Source organism: Vigna umbellata, chromosome 1 (assembly GCF_029865625.1).
Source record: "Vigna umbellata cultivar VRB3 chromosome 1, Vumbellata_1.0, whole genome shotgun sequence".
NCBI lineage: Eukaryota > Viridiplantae > Streptophyta > Magnoliopsida > Fabales > Fabaceae > Vigna > Vigna umbellata.
The window spans coordinates 91,999,620-92,014,727 of NC_142165.1; the positions used below are offsets into that span (position 1 = coordinate 91,999,620).

General features: G+C 35.6%; 1 protein-coding gene across 1 annotated transcript; it reads right to left on the reverse strand.

Moving 5' to 3' along the window:
• Positions 1–7,670: 7,670 nt before the first annotated feature.
• Positions 7,671–9,165, reverse strand: XTH7 (xyloglucan endotransglucosylase/hydrolase 7). Its single transcript, XM_047301011.2, has 4 exons — positions 8,942–9,165; positions 8,713–8,813; positions 8,425–8,621; positions 7,671–8,340 (listed from the first exon to the last, which is right to left on the reverse strand). Exons 1-4 carry the CDS (start codon positions 9,123–9,125, stop codon positions 7,950–7,952), a joined length of 873 nt encoding a protein of 290 aa, XP_047156967.2. The 5' UTR covers positions 9,126–9,165; the 3' UTR covers positions 7,671–7,949.
• Positions 9,166–15,108: the final 5,943 nt, after the last annotated feature.

Sequence of the window (15,108 nt, forward strand, 5' to 3'; positions counted from 1 at the left end):
ATTTTAAAAAGTAAAACAATGTTAATTTAAGTTATATATTAATTATAACTTTCTTAATTCATATTTAATGTCTATAGCATCAAACAAAAATTAACCAGAGCAATACGTACTGATATTATATATATATATATATATATACCCACATATACACACCATACGTGTACGATTCTAGTGTCTTGAACTTCAGGTATCATATTTGATTCTATTTTAATATACATAATAATTCATGATTTTAGTCTTCTTTAAAATCTATAAAGTAAATAATTTTTGTTTCAAAAAGAATTATTTAAGAAAATAATTAAAATTTTAAGATATATTTAGTATATAAATTATAATTTTAAATATTTAGTAATTAATTTTATAATGTTATTATGTCTTTAAATATTTTTTTTTATATTTTCTCTACCTTTCTTTAATTTTAAAACTATTTCTTTTTTTTTTCAAAAAAAAACTACAATTTAGAAGACGCCAAAATTTAAGATAATTTGACAGAATCATATGTTTTTAATATTTTTCTTCTCTCAAATAATTAGTTATCTCTCTCTTTCTTCTTTCTTTTTCTGTAATTATGTATGTGTGGGGTTGTTATGTGTGAGATTTAAGTTGGTTAGATTAATTTCTGTAGTTCAAATTTGTACTAAATATATCTTATTTGTGAATTGGATTTTATGTTATTTAGGGACAAGTTAATATTCCCTAACTTTACTAGTTTTTGGACTCTTTCTCTTAAAAAGGCATACGTAAGGAGGGTTAATAAATTTATTTATTTTAGTTTATTCAGATTTTGGTATAGAGTTGAAAATGAATGATTTAAGATAAATTGAGATTGTCTCAAGTTTATTTTAGATTTTGAGTTATTTAATATGATATTTTTGAAGATTTAGAAAGGATTCAAATGTACAATTAGTTAATGGTGTTATATGATTTGAGAATATAAAATCCTTTTCTTTATCTTTAAAATATAAAAATTGTAAAGATTTAAAATAATAATATTAGTTTAAGGATAATAAGACTTAATTATTGTAATATTAAATGATTTTAATATAAATAATTTTGTTATGGATGAGTTTTATTAAATATATAATTTTTCTATAAACAACTTTTCTAAAGTTTTTTTATCTTCTCTTTAAGAGTTTTTACTCTTTAATCGTTTGATTGAAAAACTGTGATCATAAAATTGATCTTAGTGACAAACTCTTCAATTTGGACCAATTCTCATATAGAGTAAGTTGGTTTTCTACTTTTTTTGGTATGTTTTGTCTTTCTTTGCATGCGAGCTTGTTGTGGTTGCATGTGATATTTGAGTCTTCTATAACACTTCTAATCAATTATCTTAACAGTGTACCTGATCGTGTTTCTGTTGTTCATAGGAACAAATAGGACTTCTTGTGCATTTGAAATTGTTGTAGGCTTTCTAGGGTGGTTTGGTCATCTGTCAAGAAAAGAAAGCTAACTACTATTTTTAATGTTGCTGATGCTTTTGTATGATGAATGTTTGATTAAGTCTAAAATTGATGTTTTGGTATGTGGAGTTGTTGTTGTGATTGTTGATTGAATTTATGTGTGTTTTGTTTGTTTGTTTGATATAGATTTCAGGGACTAAGAATTTAACCATTTGACCAAATTGATATTCATTTTGACCTTTAAACTTGTTTTTGAACTATGCACCGAATAAAAAATATCAATTTGATCATGTGAATAACTCCTTAGTTCCCCAAATCACAAAATTTAAAGGTGCAATTTTTTTTGCATGACGCTAAGCTTCAGTTTCACCGTTAAGTGAACTAAATTGCAAATGGCCTGGTGCTAAGCGGGGTAGGGCACCGTTGAGCACCAGTTACCACTGTAGGTCTGGAACTAATTTCACCATTTTTCACTGAGTGAGAAGTTGTTTGCGTCGTGCAAGAGAAAGTACGAGGGCTTTGGTGATAAGCGCTCTTATTGCGAAGCTAGTGCATGTTTTATGTGATTTTCTTATTCTTGTTTGTTTTGAGGTAGTTTATATGGATTCAATGCATGCTTATTTAAGATTTGTTTATGCTTCATGGATTGTAAATATGATTGTGAGTATGTATGATATGTGATGTGAGAAGAATTTTAAGGAGAAATTCTTGTAATGGTTTCAAGTAGTGTTTGTATTGATGTAGAGATTATGTATTGGAAGTTATTCTAATACTCTAATAACCATCAAATCTTAAGTAAAAAAAATGAGGTATGTCTTAAGGAATTGTAGAAAGTTTTAGTTTGAGTTTTATCTTAATCTAATATGTTAATAGATTATCCTTAAAGTGGACAAACTATTTCACCAATACAAATATAAAATTTTTAAAATTTGAGATCAATACATCTATCCAAATAATCAAGTTTAAAATGAATGGTTATATATCTTATTTTTAATATTTTTAATTGATATAATCTGTATATATAATGGTTTTTGAGTAAAATAATTTATCAAACCCAAATAGATGAAAAGGTAAACACACATACATGTATTTTGTATTTTCACTAATAATAATGATAATTTTTTATTATTATTAAATAATTAATAATGATATTGTATACACTAATTATTATTATTATTATTGCATTATTACTAACGGTAATTATATACTACTACTAATGATAATAATAATAATAATAATTATTATTATTATTATTATTATTTTACTAACAGTATAATATGATATAACCATGGCACGATTACACTGATAACGCGTAATGTTAAAAGGAAGAATTTAAGTATACCAAGTCGCGGAAACCTGTGTCCTGTAAAAATTTAAAGATCAAAACAATACTACACGTAATTTTTTTATTCTGATATTTTAACTAAATTAAAAGTAAATGATTATAATAATTCACTTCCCTGGTACTCCTATATTTATCATTATCTTTGTACTCAATATAAAAAAAAAAGTAAAACAAATATTTGTACATATACCTAGAAATTATTTGTTTATTTTTATTAGAATTGACCATCCAGATTTCCATTTTATAATAATTTATCAAAACCCAAATAAATGAAAACAGACGTGCTAAGCCTGATTGCGCTAAGGAATTTCTTCCCGAACCCCTTTCTTCTTCCTATAACCCCATAAAACATGATAACCCAAAATCACCCCTCATTAAAAGTGATTTTTTCCTAATTGCCCAATCCGAAATTTTACTTCTAAATTTAGAAAATACATTTTGAATTGTGTAATCTGAAACATAATAAACAAATATTTCAGATATATAATATGAAATATTTAATAAAAGATGTGTTCTTTTCACTGTGTTTTAGATCACAAAATTTAAAATATATTTTTTCAGATCTGAAAATGTATATTATATTTAAGTTATTGTTAATAATATTAAAATCTTGTTACCATATAACGAATTTAGACAATAAATAAAAAATATTTACAAGAGAATAATTTTTAAATATAAATAATAATAATAATATAGTATAATAATAATAATAATTTAACAATAATAACAAATAATAATGTATACCTATATAAAGAACATATATTTTTTTATACACAATTTTATTTTTAATTTATCTTTTATAATATAATTGTTAACCGACTTTTTAAGAGTAACTATTATTTTCAAATATTTAGTATAAAATTGTTTTAAGTTTCACTTTTTTTATCATATTTATAGTCTCTATCACTAACATTTGTATAGTTAATATTATTCTCATTTTCTTTCTATTTCTTCTTTGATTTGAATATTCACCACTACTTTAAGTGTTGCCTTTTTATTTTATTTTTTTTTGTACAAATGAATTATTGGATTTTATTGCTAACATTAAATTATTCATGTTTGATGATTTATGATAATTTGATTATTTATCATTGTTCACGTCAATAAAATATTAATTGTTACATTCTAAGCATGTTCATGTTGTACTCACAAATATAGTTCATAAGTACTTTACACAACTTAATTATTAGTGGTGTTTGATGACTTGCAATAAATTCATTTTTCACCACTGTTCCCATTGATGGCAACATCTTAAACCTCTTCATGTATCACTCACAAATACGACTACCTTGACACAATTTAATTTAAAACTTGGATCACAAAATATACTTTTAGTTTAGTGTATAAGTGAATTATAGTTTTAATTATTTTGTTTATTTTAAAAAAAATTCTGAAGTGAATGTTTGTAACAAATTCCTATTTCTACTAAGAAAATTTACCTGTTATAAATGGTAGAAAATTCAATCACATCTTAAACACCAAATTTTATTTAAACTCTCAATTAAAAAAATAAAATATTGTAAATTTATGAGATTTTTTATTAATATTTAACTTTGTTAACACATGTCAACTTATTTTATATATTAAATTAATTAATTTATAAATATTATTAACTTATAATATAATAATTTAAAAAATACGAGCACACAATTACGAAAACATAAATTTATGTTAGTGATAATAATATATTTTGAATCTAGCTTATGTAATTTGGTATAAATCTGTTTTTTTTGGATTTCTGAAATGTAATACAATAAAAATCTAAGAGAAAAAAACCTGTTTTAAAACAGAAAAACCAACCCATTCTTCAATGATTGAAAACGGAGTGTTAGGCTTTTCATGTGAAGGGATCGAGAAGGCTTGAATATGAGAAGAGGAGTAGAAAGCTTAAATTTGCTGGAATGGAGGCGCGCCAAAAATAATAGAAACTCTGTGTGAGGGTGAGGGGACAGGGTTCAAGGTTTAAACCTAATTTTACTGAAGGGTATTTTGGGGATTAAAAATGTATGGGGTGCAGGAAGAAAAACGGGAAGTATACGAAGAAGTGGCGTAGTAGTAAACATTAGTAAAAAAAATGCAATGTTTCCAAATAAAACACTACTGAGTATTGCTGCCTCACCACCTATACCTTTCCATTCTTTTTTCTCCTGTAAAATAACACTTAAATTGATTTTGAAATCCGTCAACGAATATCGACCTTCTAACGTTAGAAGGTAAACGGATGTCAATACTCAAGGGGCTAATAACGATGTGCATTTGCTTTCACAGACAACGTTTTCTCAACATCCGGACATGGGTCACCTCCAAATACAGTATCTAAGATTTTGATGGAGCTGTTGTTTTTCCCTTGGCATTCCTGCAAAATATTAAAAGTGTCAGGAGGGTTTAAAAGCAAAATCATGCAACATGCTTACTATTGTTATTAGCCCCGTTTTTTTTTCCACCTCTCTTCTTTCAGTGAGCCACAATATAATACTTAAACAAATTATTGGGTTAAAGATTTTGGAAAATGTCTTGCATCATAGCTTTTACCCAAGTCCACAACGCCAGAATCTTGTGGAGCAATTTTACCAAAGCTAGCAAATGTTATGAAGGATATTGTATGTCCTTCTTGACAATATAACTGAAGTTCAGGTATCATATTATTAGCAGAAACTTCTTCACGAATGAGATTCTCATTTACCAACTTTTGCATAGGTGGATGGTTGGATTCTGACACTTGAGCACATATTATTCTGGACAAATGTACCTTTAAAGAAATATCACAAGGATTTCCTCCAGTTTCTTCCAAGATAACGAGTAAATTGTTGGATGCTCTCAACTAGCACATGGTACTTATAGACCAATAAGTCAGAAGTTAAGGAAAGCACAATACTAAGAAATTTTCAGTATTAATATACAAAAGTAATGTTGTATATTTCAGGGATATTGACATCCGTTTACTTATAAGGAAGGTTGATATCTGTTCACGGATTTCGAGATTTGTTTAAGTGTTTTACGAATACTTGTCCCTTTTTGTGTTTCTCTTCTTCTTACACAGAACATACGCACGTAGTAGCACCCAGCACACACACAACACCCAACACACAAACAACACATGTTCACAAAAAACCTTGACGAAAATAGAAAATTGGAAAAAAAAGAAGATGAGAAATTGGAGAAAGAGGAAGAGGAGAATAAGAGAATGAGAGAAAGTAAGAGTGTGGGGGTGTGGTGTGCAGACTCAGTAAATAAGAAAGTAAAAAATTAAGGCTATAAGAAAAAGTTAAAAAAAGGTAAAGTATAAAAGAAAAAATGATATTTTTGGAATTAAAAAGAATTGGGAAAGTGCAGGGAGAAGTGTGTGATGGTGGAGGGAGTAACTCCCAACAGTACATGCGTATACAAATTGATAGAAGCCCAGAAAGAACAGGCAAAGCTTGGTAAAGCCCAGCTCTAACACTACATGCAAAATTTGTTAGACATTCAAAACCTAATTTAGACTTCCTAATGTTAGTTTCTATATGTACGAAATATATTATAAAACATCTAATCGTTCTTAAAACTAATGTTTCAAATAGAAACAATATTATATAAATATATATATAAGAAAAAAAATGTCCGTTTGCTTCGAAATGGTTCAAAGCAACCTAATGTCATTTTGAAAAAAAGATGCAATGCAGCCTCTGCCCAGACCAGAAGATAATAAAATACAATCTTTAATAGTTTTTGAAAGTAAAATTTTCTAATTAATTCTAGAATCGGCATAACATTCAATATATGTTTTGAATAAAAATAAATATAATATTACGCACGTGTTACAATTTTTTATTTATGCATCTAAATAATGCATAAACAAACAAACTTATTATATATAATTTTAAATAAATTAGGTATTTATAATTAATTTACCTTATAAAAATCTTTATCTACATCTTTGGAAAACTTCAAATGTTAATCTTAACTTATTTAACCCATGTTTGAAAAAAATATAACAATTTAATTGATGACTAAAAGTTGTCAAACTAGTTTATTGAATTTTAGCGTCTAATAAAATTATTTGTTAAGTAGTTACTGAATACAAATAAAATTTTTATACCAAGTTAAATTTCTTTAATTAAAAATATAGAGTATTTATAATTTAATTTTTAGTAAAATTTTAAACTCTTGAAATTATATATATTTTAATTTCACCATTTTATTGTATTTTAATTTTATTTATGATATTTTATCCATATTGCTCTACTATATATTAATATTATACTACATCTTTATATATATGGTGTTTAACATATTTTATTTTGTTTCATGTATTTTTCGTATTATTTTATTATAGTCGTACACCAAAGTATATGTTTTTTTTATACTAAAATTAAAATCATGTTTGGTAAATATAATTTATCATTTCTTTTTTATTGAAATTGTGTTTGATATATGTGATATTTGCTTTATTTCTACATTGTAAGCAAGACTTTAATAATAAAAAAACGTAAAACTTAACGTAAAAGAACAAACACGGCTTTATTAAAAAAAAACAAAACTCATATTTATCAAATACAATTTCAAAAAAAGAATAAAAAATAATTATATAAAACGAAATTATGCATAAACATACCTTTAACGTGATGATGAATAAAAGATTGAAATTGTATTTATAAAAAACAGTTTGTTCACTACGGAATTGTATTTCTCAAACATGGGATACTCTTTCTCATAATTATTCTCAAAATTAGTAATTCTGATACTGAAATTGTACGATAATACTAAACTTTCCATATTATACATGGATGTGACATTCATAAATTATAAAACTGGCGAACAATCAAAGAGCCAATAAGATCAGTTTGTTAATGCAGTCTCTAGACCCACCATTTTTCTTGTCCTTTTGCTTATCCAGAAACAGAGGAAGATTTTATTCCACGTAAATTGAGACAGCAAAAATATGAAAAAAAATAATTAAGAGTTTCATTCGATCATGACAATAATGGTACAAAGGTTTTTCTTATACAGCAAAACAATATGCGAGCGAGCGGAAAAACACAAAGCAAGAGGGCCTGAAGAGGTTTGCCTGTTGGGATGGAACAAAGGCCTCGGACCCAAGAATAATTTGGCATGTGAACATTGTGTACACAACAACAGAAGAAAACAACGTAAAATAAAGTGAAAAACGTAAGATTTACGTATAAATGAAGCAGGAATGTTGTGAATTGTGCGCCACTGAATTAAATGCCAGCAAGGCACTCTGGTGGGGTGATTGGGTACCTTGACTTATCTGTACAGTAATCATAGATGACATGGTTCATACGAACCCACCTGTATCTTCTGGCTTCAATGGCGTTAAGAGCCTGATATGCAGCCCCCTCCCACCAGTTTCTCGGGTTGGAGGCACAGTTAGCTGGTCCTGGCACTTCACACCCTTCAATGTTAAAGTCCTTGTAGTCAGCGAAGAATGGTGCTTTGCTCCAATCGATTTTCTCCAAACCACCCCTTGTGGCCCAGTTATCTGCATCCCACAGTGACGAATACACTCCCATCGCCTGCATCTTTGGGTACGGAACCCCCCTCCCCTCGTTGTTCTTGTACACTCTGATTGGAAAATCATCTACGTAGAATCTGCACGTACATAACAAATTCCTCATTGCTCTTTTCAGTCTATCTTTAATAATCATGGTTTATCGGACGTGTGTATATACTTACACAATGTGGCGATGGTTCCACAGAACTGAGTAAGTGTGGAAGTCCGCGGACGGGTCAAACCAGAGGTTAACCCTCTGTTCTCTGTCACCCTTTCCGTGAGCGTAGATGTTTGTTTGAACTGTGTAAGGTTGTCCAGTACGGTTCCCCAAGAACTCGAAATCAAGCTCGTCGCGAACGTTGTCCGTGTCAGATTTCAGCTACCACAGAGGCCACAATATTTTCATATATGTCAGCGTTCCAGTTTGGGCTATTAGACTTTTCCAAGGATATACGAAAATTTTAACTCACATAAAATGCAGTGACTGTGCCAGCAGAGTCTCCCGGGACGAGTTTGATCTTCATGCTAACACGCCCAAACATGTACTTCTTGTTGGAAGCAAACCCGCATCCTGTTAAAAAAGGGGTATCAATTGTTATTAAACTCTTAATGTAGAAGAGAAGAACTATAGATAGTTGACATGTGTAAAATTGGTAGGATTGTTTAAACCACGGAAGAGTATAATATATATTGTAGTACCAGAGGTTTTGTCAAGCCTTAGTTGAATTGCCCTGCCTTGATCAATTCGAGTGATGTGGGAGTCACCCCACGAGACACGAAAGTCCTGCAGAAAAGTGGCTGGTCGACCCCAAACACAGCCAGCAGATACCAGAACCCATAGGAAAAGGACACTGGCATTTCTAACATGGTAAAAGGTGGCCATGGATAATATATGTAATGGAAGAAAAAAATTGTTGTGAAATGGAAGATGGGGGGAGTGACCTATTTATATGGGAAAGCAAAGGTAGGGAATGGAAGGGAATGAAGAAGAGTTGCATTGAAATGAAATGTGTCAAATAGGCCTTATCTTTCCTTACAGCTCATTGTTTGCGTCATTAGGCCCTACCCAACAGTTTGTGTTCTTGTTTCGCTCCTTTAATCCTCTCCAGCCTAAATCACTTTCTCATCGTGTGCATACCATACATACATCTATACATCCCTATATGATAAATTCAATGAACACTATTACTGTATATTAATGTCTTCGTGTATGTTACCAATTGCTAAAACCATTCATCTATTTTCTTTCTTTTAATACTTCTTTACTGGAAATCCAAGTATAAATGGAACTTCTTCTGTCAGTAAAGATGAATACCATATAAAAATGATAACTCTTAAATCTATTATCTTAAAATTTTAAAATGAAAATGGTGTCAAAAGTTAAGTGCATATTTTATTGGTTTTGTTGAAAATTTTCAAATTTTCACCACCTAACTTCTTCTGTGAAAGATCAATAAGATAAAAATGCAGTATGCACATGTTTTAAACATTATATAGCTTCACTAACTTTGGCAAAATGTTTTTATTTTTTCATTTACTTTTTGGTTTTACTTCTCATGCCATAAAAGGTTGATTAACAAACACAAAAATTTGTTTCTAATTAAACTCTATATTAAATTATATGTTTAATTACACAATATCCTCTAATTTGTTTGAAAAATTCAATTTGACCTGTAAATTTAATTTGGTGCGATTAAATCCTCAAGTATTTAAATATGATCCAATTAAATATTTTCTATTAGATTGGCGTTATGTTCCTACTGCTAGTGCAAAATATCGTTTTTATATCTAGTTTTTACACTAAATCAAATCCACCAAGTATAATAAGAGGTGTAATAACAGGTTGATAGATAAAAGAAACTTTTCTATTCTTGTTTTATATATAAAAAGGAATTAGGTGACAAATTGACAATAATCGACACCAATTTTCTATACCAATTGGAGTCTAACAAATATAGAAAATTAAAATTTTATTTTATTTTTAATTCAAAATTAATATACTAAACTAGTTAGTCATTATACCGAGTTTAAAAGTTGAATTTTTCAATAAAAACCTCCCTCTCCTCTTTCGCGCTTTTGGGATTTTTCATGAAATTCTCTCTCGTGCTCTCATCCTTCATCCACGTCCTTCATCCTTCACTTATTGTTCACGTAATCAAATTTCCTTTGGTGAATGTCATTGTTAGATTATAATAGATTGGATATAAATGTGTTATAAGATTATAATAATAGTCATTTTAATTGCTCATTGTTTCGGTGTACATTTTCCTGCGTGTCTTTACTGTTCTTGGCTGTCTGGGTTGCTTGCTGATCTTCAATTGTTGTTCTTCATACTCGCCAAAGGAGAGGAGGTACCTGCAAAGATACTCCGACGCTCAAGTCAGATATGAATTATGGAGCTGAAGCTCAGAAGAGAGTAATTGGATACTGCTCTGAAATATTATTCAGGATCTCTAGAGCATAAAGAGAACGTCCCTGGACCTTGGCCCTGTTACTGTATTTATAAGGAAAATAAAAATAACCACCTTACCTAAAAGTGTGGTTAGTGGCTTTGACTGATATTTTAACTGTCTAAAAATATCTAAGATATTTATGTTATTACATAAATATCCTTACTACATAACATGCCCCCCAAGTCCGAGTTAACCGTTCTGTTTTATGAACGTGGTAACTATAGGACTTATGAGTTTGAGGGAGGTTGTGTTTTGTGGTTGTCGTTCATGTGGGGATTGAACGTTTTGAATCAAGGATGACCGAGCAATTGCGTTTGATGAGCCAAAAAGAGGCCAAGACGAATGGTAAAAAGCTGGGTTGGTGAGCGCTTAAGAAACAAAAGATCGAACGTTCGTGCACCTGGGTTCGTGAGGCCGAACGGCAAACTTCTTGAAGGCTCGAAAACATGGATTGACGAGCGTTTGTTGATGTGGATTGACGAGCGGTATTTGAACGCTCGTTGCATCGGTTTGACGAGCGCTCGTTGAAATGAATTGACGTGCGCTCGTTGAAATGAATTGATGAGCGACATTTGAACGCTCGTTGACATGGGTTGGCGAGCGCTTCTTGAACGCTCGTTGAAATGGAATGTCGAGCGATGTTGGGACGCTCGTTGTACTGAATTGTCGAGCGTTGAGGCCGAACGACGGACTGAGTGGACGCTCGTTGACAATTGAATGTCGAGCGTTGAGACCAAATGACGAACGCTTTCGATGTTGAACACAGATTCTTTGAAAAGTAGATGTTCTTGGGCGAACATAAGCTAGGCTATGGGGATGGTCCCCTAGGTTTGATGGTCTGGGTGTTCTAGGGCGAACATCTACCAGCGGGAGTGTGTCCCTTTGTTTGATGCACCTGGGTGTTCTAGGGCGAACATCGGCCAGCGGGAGTGTATCCCTTTACGCACCTGGGTGTTCTTGGGCGAACATCTACCAGGTTTAGAAGTGCTTCAGGATGGACGGCTCTCAGGTGTCCGCTTTTATGTACAAGAGATGCTCATCTGCACTGTAAAAAATAATATTTAAACATATAGATGAGACCATTTGGTCGAGTTGCAAACCTGGTGACCGCACGTCCATTAGGCCGAATGCTGGACGCTTGAGGCCGTACGTCAAAGAGATCGATTGACCGAACGCCAGTGAGTCCGAATGACCGAACGCTTCCAGCGGGAATTGCCGAACGTTAATGTAGCGATTGGCCGAACGATTGAAGCCAAGATGCCGCTCGTTAATGAGACCGAGGTGCCGAACGTCAAGAGGTCGAACAAGAGTTAGGCCGAATGCGGGAGCGCTCGTATTGAAGAATGGTCGAGCGGTAGAGACCGAATGTGAGGACGAGTGGTCCGCTGTTTTGATCTGAAAGGTGAGGACGAACGGTCTGCTGTTTGAACTTTCGTCCACATTGAGTGTCGAGCGTTAGCGCTCGAATCCGAAGACGTGGACGAACGTTTTTTATTCGAGTGGGCGAACGTTGAGAACCCGAGCTGACGAACGTTGGTGACCGAGTTGGCGAACGTAGAGGGCGTGGTGGACAAGCGTTTGTTGAAATGGATGGACGAACGCTCGTCCACATAATGACTGTCGAGCGTTCGTCTACGAAGGTGAGGCCGAGCGACCTTTTGTCTGAACGCTCGTTCACAGTGATTGTGGAGCGTCGGGGGACAGAGTGGATGAGCATTGGAGATCGAGTGGACGAACGTCGTGCACCGTTTGCACGTTCGTCCCTTGAGCGTGATAATTGCTTGTACGCACGACAGTGACGTTCGAACGTTGACGTGCTCGTGCCGTGAGAATGCCGAACTCGTGGGTCCGAACGGGCGTCAGAACAAATGTTGAAACGTCGATTGGACGAACGTTAATGACCGAGTCGACGAATGTCGTGGATTGTTTGTCGAGCGTCCTAAACCAAGTTTGAGCGCTCGTTGAAATGGATGGACGAGCGCTCGTTGAAGTGGATGGACGAGCGCTCGTTGAAGTGAATTGACGAACGCTCGTCCACGTATTGATTGTCGAGCGTTCGGTTCCGAAAGTCGAGGTTGAACGTCCGGCAGTTCGGACGCTCGTACCCATGAGTTGTCGAGCGCAAGGGACTGAATGTCGATGTTGAGCGGAGAGACGAACGCTCCAGGCCGAACGTCAATATCGTACGCGAGGCTGAGCTAGGGACGTTCCAGGACGAACGTCATTGACTGGTTGAAAGCTCGTCCACAAGCATTGTCGAGCGTTCATGTCCGAAGGGCGAGGATGAACGGTCTTTATACGAGTGGCCGAACGCATAGGACAGAGTGGACGAGCGTTGTAGATCAAGTGGACGAGCGTGAGAATTGTTTGGACGCTCGACACGTACTTTGTTGAACGCTCGTCACATGGCTTGTCGAGCGTTCGGATCCAACTGGCGAAGGCGAGCGGTCCGAGGACGAGCGGCTGATTGTATGAACGCTCGTCCAGAGGTCTTGTCGAGCGCTCCAGTCCAGAGGGCGAGGACAAGCGGTCCGAGGACTAATGGCGGGTCGAGCGCTCTAGTTCGAAGGGCGAGGACGAACGGTCCGAGGACGAGCGGCTGATTGTATGAACGCTCGTCCAGAGGTTTTGTCGAGCGCTCCAGTCCGAAGGGCGAGGGCAAGCGGTCCGAGGACGAATGGCGGGTCGAGCGCTCTAGTCCGAAGGGCGAGGACGAGCGGTCCGAGGACGAATGGCGGGTCGAGCGCTCTAGTCCGAAGGGCGAGGACGAGCGGTCCGAGGACGAGCGGCTGATTGTATAAACGCTCGTCCAGTTGTCGAGGCCGACTGTTTGGACGCTCGTACATAGTGATTGTCGAGCGTCCTCGAAGCCCAAAAGTCGAGGTCGAACGCTGGAGTATTTGAGGAATAGAAATTGGGTAGGATGACGTGGAGGCAAAACTGAATGACGCGTGGGTTACGCGAGGGTTGCGGAAGATGTGGGGAATGGGTTTGACCAGAAACCCTACTTTTGCGCACCAGCTCTGTACGGCGGATGACGCGGGGGCTCAACCAAATGAATTGACCGCAGCAAGGGGTCGCAGGTTTAGGTTTGAATCTTACTCCTCAAGGCGGGTGAGGGTGGCGCCGGAGGCAATGGCGGTGTCGATGTGTGGGAACGTCGATCAAGACGATGGTTCTGCGGCGGAGTGTAATGAATTTGGGGATTTAGGGTTCTCTGTTCTCAGTCTCGATTTTCTCAGTCTCGATTCTGATAATTCATACATCAATTAAACACAGAAGGAAACCCCAATTATTTTCTCGGCAGAATTTTTGTGGTGGCTGTCTCCAGGTAGAAGGCAAAACAGCGAGCGTGCCCTAAATCGGAGAGGAAACCCGTTTCAAAGAAAACGAAGGTGAGAGCGGTACAACCGGTTTTAGGAAGCGCCGTTGACTCTAGGCAACGCTGGCAGCAAGCTCGGTAGCGGCAGGCAACGCAGTGATGGTGGGGAGAGCTTGACAGAGAACGGAGACCCTGGTCGGCACGATGGAGGCAACTATGGAGGAGAGGTTGGAGGAGGACATAAAAGTCTTCGTAACAAAGGAGTTATCGTCTGTCCAGAGAGTCCTCCACTTGCTGACGCTGAGTTGTTGATGATGCTGGTGATTGAGCAGTGGTGATCGGAGTTTGGAATTGCCCTCGAAACCGTTAAGGTACCAGGACCCTTTTTCTTTTTCTTAGAATAATACCGAATATGTTGGTGGCGGTTTGGAGGTAGCCGGTGGCGAGTGTGCGTTTTGGGGTCTGAAGAATGGCGTTAATAAAGGTGCTGGTGTTGCCGCTGATGAAGGCGGCGTTTGTCTGAGTCGAGGCGGCGATTGGAGGATGACTTCGCCGGGGTAGCGAGAGTCATAGTCGTAGAAAACGCCGAACCAATTTGTCGCAGTAATTGGTGGTGGTCTGGGAATTGTATCCTGATAAAGACAACGTTGGCGGAGGAGGGAGAGATATATTTTTGCGCGGGATCTGACCCGCAAAAGGGGGGTGACTTTGCTGAGGTTCCCACTGGTGCGCTTTCGCGGAGGTGCTTGCGGTGGTGTTAGTGACTCACGGAGGAGATTTCTGGCGATGATGCGGCGGCTTCATCTTGATGGAGTAGTTTTATCCGAAAGAATGCTTGGTAGAGGCCGAGGCTCCTCTTGTGGTTTCATTGGGATGGCCCTCGGCCCCACGGTGGGCGCCAAAATGTTTCGGTGTACATTTTCCTGCGTGTCTTTACTGTTCTTGGCTGTCTGGGTTGCTTGCTGATCTTCAATTGTTGTTCTTCATACTCGCCAAAGGAGAGGAGGTACCTGCAAAGATACTCCGACGCTCAAGTCAGATATGAATTATGGAGCTGAAGCTCAGAAGAGAGTAATTGGATACTGCTCTGA

Excerpts from the sequence above, each read along its gene's own strand:
- XTH7 (XM_047301011.2), bottom strand. The coding sequence starts at position 9,125 with ATGGCCACCTTTTACCATGTTAGAAATGCCAGTGTCCTTTTCCTATGG. Across the intron at positions 8,622-8,712 it reads GCACAGTCACTGCATTTTAT|CTGAAATCTGACACGGACAA; the intron begins GTGAGTTAAAAT and ends CCTCTGTGGTAG. Across the intron at positions 8,341-8,424 it reads TGGAACCATCGCCACATTGT|ATTCTACGTAGATGATTTTC; the intron begins GTAAGTATATAC and ends ATGTACGTGCAG.